Source organism: Marmota marmota, unplaced genomic scaffold (genome assembly GCF_001458135.2).
Source record: "Marmota marmota marmota unplaced genomic scaffold, marMar, whole genome shotgun sequence".
NCBI lineage: Eukaryota > Metazoa > Chordata > Mammalia > Rodentia > Sciuridae > Marmota > Marmota marmota.
In genome coordinates, this window is record NW_025999999.1 from 4148882 (window position 1) to 4161845 (window position 12964).

Genomic DNA, 12964 nt, shown 5'->3' on the forward strand with positions numbered 1-12964 from the left:
CCCCGAGTTCAATACCCGGTAACCTCCACACACACAAAAAAAACATCTAGAGGTGATTTAAAGTACACAGAATGTGCATAGGTTATATGAAAATATTACATCATAGTATATAGGGACTTGAGCCTCTGGAGAGTTCAGTACCCGAGGATGAGGAAGGGAAGTCCCGGAACCAGGTGCCCATGAATACCAACCTTGTGAGCATCCTTCAGGCCATCTGAAATGCCCCTCCCCCACATCCCTCAACTTTCCCTCTGAACTTGGACATCTACCAGCATCTCCAGTGACCTTGTCCCAACCTCAACCTCCATGCCTCTTAACCCCCCTCCCCCAAGCCTCTCCCCCTTTTCAATAAATACAACCATAATTTTCTAATTGCCCTTCTTTTCACTCCACCCTACTTCTGTTCAACAGCAAGTCTCATCACTGAACCTTCAGAATATGCCCAGAATCTGGCTACTTCTCGTCACTTCCTTTGTTCCCACCCTGGTCCAAGCCACTGTCCCCCTTCCCTTGGATTCTGCATCAGTAATCAATTGCAACAGATGCCCTCCCTTTTCCTCCACACAGTGGCCAGGACAGAGGTTATAAGTCAGGCTCAGCATAAACTTTCCTGGCGTGAAAGCCAGGAGCTGTGACAAAACCCAACAGGATGGAGTTGCTGCGGTTCTCAGCCCCTTCCCTCCCAGGTTCTTTCCCCAGTCACTCTGGCCTCATACCTCTGTCTCTAACACAGCAGCACACTCCTGCCCCAGGGCCTTTGCACCCCACCATGTGAATGCTCTTCTCTAGATATCCGCAAAACCAGTATTCTCACTTCTTTCAGGTCTCTGTTCCAATATCACAGGAATTAGCTTTTTATATAGCAAACGTTCCCCTCCCCTGCCTTTATTTTCTCCCTAGCACTTATCACCAGCATGTGATGCTGACTGTCTTGTCTCCCTCCAGTGAAAGGTCGGCAACTCAGGCAGAGGCCTTGTTGACTTTGCTTGCTGCTCTGTGCCCAGGTCCCTGAACCAAACCTGACACAGAATAGGGGCCTCAAAACATTTAAAAATGGGTAAACTTTGCCCTGCACCTTTCTCTTTAGCCCCATGTCTTCTTTACCTTGTGCCACAAATGTTTGTGTGGCCACTCATCATAAGCTTTGTGTCTGTTTCACACCCCACTCCCCCCATGTGTGCCAAGTACCGAGCCTGGCACCCACAGATTTCAGCAAGCGTCCATTGCACAGTGGACAGGATGGAAGGGTGGGCCCACCTGCTCTGGTAGGACAGAGACTCAACCAGGGCAGGAGATGGGAACACTTTTAGGGGTTTGCATGAAGGCAGCTTATAAGACACAACACAAGACATGGAACGGGGTTTCAGCAAATGGGTGCCCTCTGTTGGACGGAATCAGAAATCCTCCTTTTCTCTCCCAGAAAGCGTTTCCTTCTCTTCTCCCAGCACAAATGCAGTCCTCTGGAGGGCTATGCAGTGACACTCTTGGGCATGGCCCACTCTTCACCCCAGCTGCCCTGGTCCACAGCTTTCTTGCCCGGGGTGCACTTCCTGCCCTTGGAACTCATGTATGGATTGAGTCAGATTCCAGGTCACTGGGAAGGTTCAGCCCCAGGTGGAAGAGGTTGATCCCTGCTGCGTCTGAACAGTCACCCTCACTCCAGGTCCCTGTGTCAGAACCTCCAGGGGATGTAAAGTCCCAGGGGCCACCCACCTGTGAGACGGCAGGCCATCCATGGCATCTTCAAAGGCCTGATGGAGGAGGAGGGTGTCTTCACAGTTCAGGTGGATGGAGCACTGGTGATGGGGCAGCGGCTGGCCCGTGGGAGTATTGGGTGCTGCCAGGAAGTTGGGCAGCCTGTCCACAGCCACTGAGGGACCAAAGAGACGGTCAGGCCCACCCACTCCAGGGTCCTTTCTCTAGAGCATCGCCATGCTTCCCCGGGTGGTGGATGGGGAGTCTGAAAGTGTTTCACCTTCAAACGAGGGGGCTGGGCTGGAGGGCAGGGCATGGAGGTGATGGTGTGGGTGGATTTTCCCAGACTTGAGGATTTCCCACCCAGAGAGCGTGAAAAAACACAGTTCTGCCTCTTACCATTGATCTTGGTAACAGGAGACTGGGTGTCCAGCTGAGCAATTCTCTCTGCAAACCCCTCTGGAAGCCACTCCTGGAAGGGGAAGTCTCAGAGAAAGGCCTCAGAGAGCGGCTATCTTTCCTGCTCAGACTGGTCTTTCAACTTCTGCCTCTAGAAACCCTCTTTATTCCTCAGCATTCAGTCAAAACCACCTTCTCTGTAAAGCCTTCCTGGATCCCCTCCCACTCACACTCACTACCTCTCCTCTGCACTCTGCCAGCTGTCCTGGGTACACAGCTCACACCTGGATGACATGGGCCAGGGCCAGGTATGCATGCCTCTTTTCTCTCTGGTCTATAAGCTCTTGGAAGTCTTGATACCTCAGAATTGCCTTAAGATGTGTTGCACTGATCTGGGTGGAATGCTTTTAGTGAAAACACTTTAAAAAAAAGTGGTGCTGCCCCCAGGAACAGCCCAGTAATGGTTGGGAGCTCCAAGCTCATAAACACATTATCTTCTCTTTTGGGACAAGGGAAGTGTGGCCAATTTCAATACCTTCCCTAAATCCTCAGCCCCCGCTGTGTGCACACCCCTTTTCTATGTAACTTTGAGGCATTCCACTCTGACTCTGGGCTGAACTTTGAGACTTGTTTTAAACAAAGTTATCAAATAAGATACAAAGTTATCCAACAACAGCATGAGCATGATTGAGCTTGCTTCCTTTTGTCCTTGGCCAGATCCTGAGAACATGCCAGGACTGCTGTGCTGAAGTTTGAAAGACACATGAAAATAGAGCTCAGTCACCCTGGTCATTCCAGCAGAAACCATCCTGGACTAGCCACAGCCAGCCAGCTCCCAGGCACCTGAACACGTCCAGCCCCAGATCAACAGGTCTGACTGGCTGCCCCGCAGCTGACGGTGGGTGCACAAGCAAGCCCAGATCAGTTGAATTCAACCAAGAGATTGAATTCTCCAGATCTGCAAGCTAATATTTCTTCTTATATGCCCAGCATTAATATGGCAACAGATCTCTGACACAAGATAGTGAAATGAGAGTTGGTAAGAGGGGAGGAATTCAGAGAATAGGAAAGTTGTAGAAATAACTTTAGTTAGGAAGTCAGATCTGGGTTCCAGCACTGGCTCCTCCAATTTCCAGCTGCATGACCTAGGTCACCTCACCTCTCTGCTCTTCCTCCTCACCTGTGAGGCCCTCCCTGCTTGCTACCTGCCCATTGCCTTCCCATTTCTCCAAATAAGGAGACTTGGCACGTGCACCTCCTGCCCTAGGCAGCCCACCCCCCTACAATTTCCTGTCCCTGTGTTGGCAGAGATCTCCACTCCTGTCCACCCAGCACCCCGCCTCACCTGTGGGGTCAGCTTCAGGAAGGTGATCTGCGGGGATGCGCTGGACAGCACCACTCTGCTCCTCACCTCCAGGCCGTCCTGCAGCACCACTCCTCGAACGTGGCCTTCGCCATTCACCTGCACCCTAGCCACTGTCTGGAGCCCACCAGCAAGGGGTCCCAGAAACCCCCAGAAGGAAACGGCATAGGATCAGGTGGGATTTCCACTGTCTGCACCGCTCCTGGGAGCTCCCAGCTTCCTCATCCCTGTCCCACCCTCCAAGTCTGCAGCCACTCAGGGAGCCTCCACCCCCCACCCCCACCCCCCAGCTTTGCTGACTGTGGTTATTGACTGGTGAATCCAAAGGGTGGTCAGAGGAACTGGGACCTCGGTGACAACAGCTCAGCCACTGACAGGCTACAGAACTGTCGTCTCTTGACTCTGAGCCCAGCTGTCCATTAGGGACTACCCGAATCCGAGGCCAACCAGAGGAGGGGGAGAGGGACCCTCACCTTCTCAGTGAAGATACTTGCTCCATGTGCAATGGCCGATCTTGCAATGGCCTCAGAGAGGGCACCCATGCCACCCTGGACGTAGCCCCAGGCACCCTGGATCCCCTCCAGACCACCCATCACATGATGCAGCAGCACGTACCTGAGGGCAGAGCACAGGATGGTGCTGGAGGTGAGGTTTCATCTCCCAGTTTTTAGATGCGAATATCTTTCCATACCTTCAGCCTCTCCTGCCCCCATCCAGCCCTTTCCATGAGACTTGAAATGAGTTTGGAAAAGCCCTTTGCCTTCTCATCTGTATCCCTCTCCATGCAAATGTGTCTGCAGCAAAGCCCAAACCTGCCGCCCCAGCTCCTGAGCTCCGTACTGTGAGTAGCTACCCCCTGCTTCCTTGGCAGGCATCGCCTCTCCCCATTCCCCAAGCTGCTTCTTCCTGATATCCCCCACCCAGTAAACCCAAGTGTCAACCTTGACCCTTGCCAGTCCCTCACCCTCTATATCCAATTCCACCTCTGTCCACTCTTCCTTCCAAGCAACTCTAGAGGCAACTGTCCCCTGGTGCCTCGCTCTGGTCTCCCTGAAACTGCCACAGGAGGGCCCCCAGGGGCATCGCCTTCTCCCCACATTTGCTCACTGCAGTCTCCTCCACGCAGGCAACCTCAGAACCAGCTGGTTCCCACCACTCCTCTCCTTTCAAAGCTTCACCGGCTCATTGTTGCTCTCAGGGGAACAGGCGCCTCAGGAGGTGGCCTCGGGCCTCCCATCCGTGTCCTGACCCACACCCCCACTGAACGGAGCCTCGAGCTCTTCCGGTTCCTGGAACGGAGCACTCTGCTCACCTGTCCAGCTGCTGCGGCTGGCCTGGAGCCTTTCCTGCCTCATAGTTTGTCCCCCAGGTCTGGATCAGGTGTCTCATTGGGGTCAGCTGGAGTTTCCCTGGGGGCCTCCTATCTTAACCCTCATCCTCATCACTAGCCCTGGGTCTCTCTCTGCCATCGGGGTTTCTGGTTGTTCACTTCCCCAGCACCTCGCACAGGCACCGCTCCATCAGCAGTTGTTGAAAGAAAGAAGGAACCAGTACCTTCATGGCCCACTGAGCAGCCTCTAAGCCTCCCACAGACACTCCCGCCCCACTCCCCAGAGAAAAGGACAGGAATCCAGCTGGAGACCAACTGGCTGGCAGATCGCAGAGCTGGGCCAGGGTGCAGCAGCTGCCGCCAGCCCTCTTCTCCCTGGCCCGGGGGGAGTTGGGGCTGGCTCAATATGTGTTGAAAAGCTACTTCCGAGGGATGCTCTCATCCCTTGAGAGAAAAGCCACCTTGACAGCTTCTAGCTGCGTCTTCCGGTACATTGGAAAGGCTGCACTTGGCAGCATCCTCCATCCCAACCCGTGCGCATGTGCACGCTCCTCCATTCCTAGTCCTACAAGGGGATCCTTAGGTCAAACCATGACCACAGCCCTCACTGTGTGTGATGCCCTCCTTGGACTGGGATGTAGGCATGTGCCCTGCTCAGAGAGGCAGCTTCCTGTCCGTAGAAGGTGCCTGTGAGTGTCTTAGAGCCCAGGGAAAAGAGCATGGTGGGAGGGGAGAGAGGAGAGAAAGAGAAGGAGGGAGAGGAAGGGAAGGGCGAGAGGCAGGAAGTATGTTGATATCCTTGGGAGGCCTTTCCTAGGGGAGCACAGAGTGGTAGCTAAGGGCTCTGCTAGTTACTAGCTGTGTGACTTTGTGTACGTCACTTCCCTTCTCTGAACCACAGATCTCGGATGGAGCTATGAGGTTCACCGTGTGTGAGGTGCTTGGCTAAGTGCCTGGTTCCTGGTAGCTCCGTAAATGACAGCTCTGCTGTTCTGCCCTTGTCCTTCCTGCTGGCTCTCAGCAGAGCCTCCGCTTCCTCGCGCGGCCCTCCTCCCTCTCCCTCACCCACTGCCCGGCGTGCGAGGACTTGTCATGGCTCCAATAACAGCATCCGTTGCTAGAGTGGCTTTCAGGGGCTCAGACTCAAACCACTGATCCAGCACCTGGATGAAGAACCGCGGGAGAAGCGCTCAGGGCCTGGCTGGCAGGAGAGGTCCCGGAGGGCCGCGGGGCCTGGGGCTGGGAGCTGCTCACCTTGGTGATGGGAGCTGTGAACACCTGGTAGTACTGGGGAAGCTGAGCTCCCAGGGTGCGACCTGAAAGAGAGGAACCCCAAAACATCAACAGAGACGGGCTGTGAGGAAACACTCTGATCTGGTCCCAGGCGATGAAAGGATGGCAGGAGACTGAGATCTGCCAACGGTGGGCAGTGCAGCGGGGTGGATGCCGGCTATGATTTCCTCCCTTACCAACTGCACGGCCTTGGACACAGGTTAACATCTCTGAACCTGTTCCTCCATCTGTAAAATGGGAGTCCTGTCTCACACCCCAAAAGGCTAGCTGACGATTCAATGAGATAGGCAAAGCATTGGCAAGTTCAGGGGCACTGATTTTATTTAGCACTTACTACTACTTAAAAAAATTATCTTGTACCTTATTCTCTTACTTTGAACTCTGTAAGGCCCATACCCTAGGAGAGGACCATTCCTATGACCAATTCAGACAGCCACTGGCCAATAGTCCTTGAAGGCAGAGATCATGGTCTTAGCCGTTGTGGTCCTTGTGTGCAGCTTGGTGTCTGACAATAGTAGTTGCTCAATAAATATTTATTACACAAATGTTTATTGTTTAAAACTCCTTGGGCTGGAAGTCTGAAAGGAACATCTACTTTGGGGGCATGTAGGGTAGATCCTCCCTGTATCTACACTCTGATGTATAACTGCAGTTCCTTCTACCCACAACTGGTTTGACCTGAGCCTTGACTCCAGATTTATTCATGTGATTTGCTTGGCCAATGGCAGGTCTGTAGATGTGACACAGAGCCTTATAACAGGCCTGGGAACCAGGAATCAGCCCCATGTTGTCTTCCATTGATATAAGAAGGGCATACCCAGACTAGGATGCTGCTTCTATAAGGAGGATGAGACACCTGAGGCCCAGCTGCCCATGATGGCCTGTCCTAGCCACAAGCACATGCATGAAATCAGACTGGATCAGCTGAACCAGCTGGGATGAGCTAAACCACACATGCTAGGGAGAAAAAAAGGTTTATTTTTATATGCATGCCATGGTGGTTTTATGGGCTTTTCCCCCTTGTGATCATAACTAACTGATTCAGTACTTTTCTAGGACACTGACGCTAACTTGGTCTGTACATCCTACAGGGTCACAGTAAACAACAGCACACTCTGTGGACCGTCCCTTCTCATACCCATGGCAGACATTACTAATTCATCACAGAACTTCTCCTGGCTGCACTCAAATCTAGTATCCACTTTATGTGGAGACAGTTCTTTACATTCTCTTGGCCCCTCAATCTTACTCCAGCCACAGCAGGATAAGCACCTTTTGCAGCTTTGATCAGCTTCACACACTGAAACCCCAGCAGCAATCTCACCTCAGTCCTATAAAGTGTGCTGCTTCATTTATTCCCTGGGCTCCTTTGGTACTATGCCAGGTGACCCACTGACCAGGACATCCTAAGGGGCAACCCTTGACCCTGGGGGACAGAGCCTGCTGGATAAATCTCTCTTTCTTCTCCAGGAATGGTCCTCAAATGCATTTCACAGAGGGTCCAGGCAGGTCCAGTGCCTCGTTGCCCATCTTGGTGGCCAGGGCAATGACACACCCTGGCAGTGGCTCTCCCTCGGTCCAGTTTCATTCCTCCTTTCCCCTAGTTTGGGGCCTTGGGGTCGCCTTTCTAAATCAGCTACTTGTATTTAGGCCTTTGTCTCAGGTTCTAAGGGCACATCAGCCCGAGTCTCAGTAAAGTGCTCGGAGAAGTCCTAATGGCCTTAACTGGTCACCACTGGCAGGCTGCCATGGCGGTTCAACCTTCTGTCCAGGCATTAAGAACATGCCTCCGTGAAGGCTACTCCTCCTGCCCCGATGCCTGCACTTGGGACTCACCAGCCTTCAGCAGGGGCTTGAGGGTGGACAGTAACTTGAGCCTCTGCAGCATGGAGCCGCGCTGGAAGGCCGCGGTGTCCACTGGGGCTGCGTCCAGCAGAGGGTCAATGGCTGATACCAAGCGATTCATGAACTCCTCGTATCTGGGAAAGGCCTGGAACAGAGATGTAGGTCAAGGCTCCATTGTGAGGAATCCCACGAGGATGTGGTTCTCATGCTCTGCCCCACACCATTCCCACAAGGATGCTGCACTCCACAGAGGAGCCCGGATGCTTTCACAGGCCTCAGCCCCTGCTGCGGCTCAGCTTGGCTCCGCTGGGTCCTCTCACTTCTAGGTCTGAGAGTTGAGGTCAGTGCCAGGTGGGCAGTAGGAGAGCCACCGAGGACAGGGTCAGCGTGGGCCAACATCAGCCACAGGAAGCTGGCAAGCTGCTCAGGGTCTGGGCTCTGTGATAAAACCACATTGAAGCTTTTCTCTCTGTCCTTCTGTCCTTCCACATGTGACTGGTAGAAGTTAGACCCCTTCCCGTCTGCTCTCTCCTGGCCCATCAGTCTGATATGTCGCCTCCTGACCTGCGGCAACCAGGCCTGCGTCCTCTTTCCTCAAGCTCCCACACGGAACCCATTGTCCATGGCCGGTTTCTAACTCCCACACTCCCTTCGCTGGACAGGCAACAGGGCAGGGGCAGATGCCGGAGCCACCAGAGGCCTTCTCTTGATTCTCAGCCCAGAACTTTTAATGTGGGCTCAGCTGTACCCATGGGCACACACACGAACTTTAAGTGTCACATAAAGAAAGGTTCTGTGTTGAGGAACATTTGAGAAGTCTTGGTAAAAATGAAATTAAACACCCTTCTCTAGGACAGACCTTTAAGATGACAACTTGTAAAACCAGAAATCAGGCTCCTTAGGTTCCGCAATGGGAAACAGGCCCTGGCCTCCTGCTTATGTGGTCATTAGAAGGCAGAGCCACCACCAATGTCCTGCAGGCCCAGGGACCAGGCCTTGTGCTGACTCCTGCCTAGTGCACCTGAGGCGAGCAGGATTTGGAGGGTGGAGGCCGTGGTCCTGAGCCCACTGCACAAAAAGATCACAAGAGAAATACTGTAAAAAAGCTAAGTCCCCAGGAGATCCTGCTCCTCCACCAGATTTGGAAAGCACTGGTTGGAGAGATGTGCACTGGGCCTGTGGCCCGTGGTTCTCTAGATTTTACCCCGTTTTTCATGAAAGCCACAGGAAGCAACGCACATGGATGGCATTCACCTAGGTTCTTATAAAACGCCTCCACCAAGATATGACTTAATGCTACACCTTTAGCTTGTATGCAGGATGGGTACGAAAGTGGCCAGAGTTCCTTTCCATGTCCACAGAACCTGTCACACCAGGCCCGTCCCATCATCTAGTGACTCACGTGGACAAGGCTGCTCAAGAATTCCCGGGCAGTAATCCCAAGAGACTGCACATTGTCTGGTGTGTGTGCTTCCTTCCCCAGACCTGTGCACCCTCATGGACGCTTTCTGCCTGGAGCGCCCGGGATGAAGCCAAATTGAACGATATTGACTCCAGCCCTCCTGATGCAGAACAGTCGGTTCTGAGTGATCTCTGATCTGCCCGTCAGCCTCCATCGTGACTTTAACATGGATAACCACTTGGGTTACAAAGTACACCCTCACACAGCAGGTGGAGATGGTCTGACCCCATACTGAGCACAAGCAGGTTCAAGAGCTGGCAGTGTCCACTGGTCGCAAATGCCATCCTCCGTCCCTTTCCTTCACAGCCTAAGATCACAGGCAAGTGCAGACTGGAGCCCTCTGCAGGGAAGGCGGGGCAGCCCATCTACTGGGACATTGCTCTAGGATGGCTCCAACCAGACCCATTTCCTTTCAAAAGCCCCCTCCAGGCTGGCGAGGGAGAAGGAGCTGGGTCTCTGGACACCTTCCTTACCTGGGCATCCTTCTGTGAGAACTGGGCAATTTGCTTCTGGTTTTGTGTCATGTCTGTTCCCAGAAGAAGGGATCTGGGCACGTTGCCCCCTGTGCCCTCTTCCAACATGGGGGTGAAGGAGTAGGGATTTCTGAGATGAAGCCTCAGTCCGTGTTTCTGCAGAATACAAACAACGCAGGCAACATTTTAGAGGTCTGTGGTCTCCGTCCCCAGTCTCCTTTCTCCAACTGTGTTTGTGAGACCATTTAGGTACCTGTGGGCAGGTTCCCAAGGTGTGTGATCCTGGATCCCATTTTTTAAAAAAATATAGGTTTATAAAAGCCCTTTTGCTCAGGCACTCAAGAAGACCATACGGTACTGCACATGCACCATCTTGCCATACTATACCACACCAGAGCACAGCACACCTCACCAACTATACCACACCAGAGCACAGTGCCCGCCACACTATGCCATACCTTGCTACACCAAGCTGCAGCATATCATGCTTACCCTGTGCCAGAGGCAGTGCTGGGGTCTACAATTACTACCTCACAACAACTCTGGCGGTATTCTTATCCTCTTTGGTACGAATGCCATAACCGAAGGTAGAGAAGTTAAATAACTTGTCTCAGGTCCCTGTAGGAAGCAGATCTGGGTTTCCAAACCACATCTGTGTGACTCCCAGGCCCTGGCTCTCAGTCCTAATCTATAACTGTCCCACTTGAGAAATAAATAATTAAAATTTAGAAAGACACAATAAAGCAATGGTTATGTGAAAATCCATAGGCACAAGGTAGATAAATTATTTACACCAAAAATTTTTATTTACTTTACAGACTCATTTACTCCAGGGTCACTTTAAATGGAAGTTGCCTTGATGCAGTTAAAATATGATTTGATTTAGAGGGGCCTGACCAGCACACAGAACTTTCTAAGAACACATCTACTTCTCCACAGATACAACAAAGGGCCTGGGCTACTAACACAGGCTTACCGTGGTCGCCATCTACAGACTTCTTTCTCTAGATCCACGGCCTGTTCTCTCACTTCTTTGAAGATCTCTGCTCAAGTGACCCTTATGAGCAAGGCCTCCCCTAACCATGCCAGTACTCCCTGTCCCATCTCCCTGCATTTTTTTTTCTCCAAAGCACTTGTCAGCACATGGTAATTATACATTCAATTTTTTCTTCACCTCCCAGAGTAGAATGAGGTCAGGGGCATTATCTGTCTTGCTCACTATTATGTCCACCAGGTGTAGATTCAGTGTAGTCACTAAGTGTGCTGTTGACTTGAGTGGATGAATACTATATCTTGCAAGTAAGGTGTAGCTCCAGGGGACAGAAATGAGGTCTGTGAGTAGAAGTATTAGGACAGTACATGGAAACTAGAACAGACCTTCCTGACCACTACAGCTGGAGTTGCTTCAAACCAGAGACATTCCAGATGGACAAGATCCCCAGGACATTGAGCATGCTGCCCAGGAGACTCTAAACATGGCTAGGAGTTTGGGTTGGGACTCCTTTGGGTCCTTTCTAACATTAAGATAGAGAAATTTGATTCCAAGTTGGAGGAACTTCCAGCTTGGTTCCTCTTAATATAGAGAACTCTTGACCCTAGAGGGCATCTTGAGTTCCTCTTCTTCCCTCTCCCTTGACATCCCGTCCACAGCCAAGTCTCATCAGCTCCATCTGCAGAAGTTGTCCACTTCCCTCTATGTCTGTTGCCCCTGGCCCAAGTCGCCATCTTGTGAATCACTGTAGGAGCTGCCTCAACAATCAACCTGCAACCCGCCTCCGTCTTGATCCAGGGGACTGATCTTTCACAGGGTCATAAATCCCATACTCTCCTTCCTAATTAAATGCCTCCACTGGTTTCCCCCTGCACCTGGGTTAAATGCAGTCCCCTCGTCACGGCCGCAGTAGTCACACACCTGCCTTCCTCTCAAGTCTGCCTTGGCCTGTCCACCCCCACTTCCCTCTGCCGAGAACTCTCTTTGGTCACGTGTCCACAAGGCACAAAGCCGGTGACTTCTCGACATTAGAATGTCAGCTCCCAGGTCACCTCCTCAAGGAGGAGCTCCTGCCTGTCCCTATCACATGGCTTCACTTTCTTCCTGCCACTTACCTCCACCTGAAATTCTCTTGGGTCCTGGTCTCCCTCCCTCGTTCACCCCACCCAGCCCACGTCTCCCAGGGCTTCCCCAGGGTGTGGCTCAGAGCAGGTGCTCAGGAACACTGACTGGATGAAGGAATCCATCAACCCTCCACATAAGGGACCCGAGAGGAGCCCAGGAGTTATTTCAAGTATAACTAGTCAAAAATGAACATTTTTTTGACTGCCTCTAGGACACTCTTAAAAAATGGTATCTTTGGGGGCCTGGGGCTGTGGCTCAGTGGTAAAGCACGTGCCTTGCACATGTGAGGCCCTGGGTTCGATCCTCAGCACCACATAAAAATAAATAAAGGTATTGCGTCCATTACAACTAAAAAGTATTTTAAAAAACGGTACCTTTGTTGTTCTTGATGGTTTTAATTACATGGAGTTGAAACAAGAAGGGGAGCATTAAACAGCCATGAGATTATCTCCATGAGATTTTTTTTCAAGTATCCAGTTTTCTTTAAAAACACAAATAAAACAAGAACAGACTACTTCCTCTGGTTAACCCATGAGTTTTCTCAGCAGGCCAGCTGTCCCAGGTGGAAACTGTTGGGGAGGTCAAGGTAGGTATGTCTGAGAGACCATGGACAAGGGGGACTTACAGGTTTGTTTTTCAAAGGGGTGTCTGGTGGCTTCCTGTTTCACAACAACCTGAGACTGCTACAAAATGCCAGTTCCCAGGCCCCACGACTCCTACAGCACCAGGCCTCTGAGCAAGAACCCCTGGGCATCTCTGTTTCCCCTTTAGTTTCCCCGGTCATTCTTCTGGACATGTAGGTCCAAGTAGTCCCACTTTAGGGAGATTTCCCAGAATAAAGCACCAGGAGAGGGAACATAGCTAAGACTTATGGAAGGGAGGAAGGGAGGTCAGAAGTTGCCTCTGGTGCCCAACATCTGCCTCCATCAACTATGGGTACAGTTACAAACTGCCTCCAGTTGTAGTGTGGTGTGGGCTGAGGATCCCA

The 12964-nt window shown here is 52.0% G+C and overlaps 1 protein-coding gene across 19 annotated transcripts in view; it reads right to left on the reverse strand.

Annotated features, from left to right (window-relative positions):
• Positions 1-12964, reverse strand: part of Pyroxd2 (pyridine nucleotide-disulphide oxidoreductase domain 2) — a 32637-nt gene that overhangs the window by 11012 nt on the left and 8661 nt on the right. For 17 of the 19 annotated variants that reach the window (XR_007349103.1, XR_007349104.1, XR_007349101.1 and 14 more), the window contains exons 5-12: positions 9861-10016; positions 7917-8070; positions 6042-6103; positions 5853-5950; positions 3931-4072; positions 3440-3574; positions 2095-2167; positions 1714-1870 (exon numbers count right to left, since the gene is read on the reverse strand). Coding sequence is in view for 14 of the 19 variants with exons in the window: in XM_048807119.1 (XP_048663076.1) it covers positions 1714-1870; positions 2095-2167; positions 3440-3574; positions 3931-4072; positions 5853-5950; positions 6042-6103; positions 7917-8070; positions 9861-10016 (977 nt within the window). In the remaining 5 variants the exon portion in view is untranslated. Of the gene's footprint in view, positions 1-397; positions 828-1713; positions 1871-2094; positions 2168-3439; positions 3575-3930; positions 4073-5852; positions 5951-6041; positions 6104-7916; positions 8071-9860; positions 10017-12964 lie in introns of those variants that run through there. The other 2 variants (XM_048807128.1, XM_048807127.1) reach the window with 2 other exon arrangements.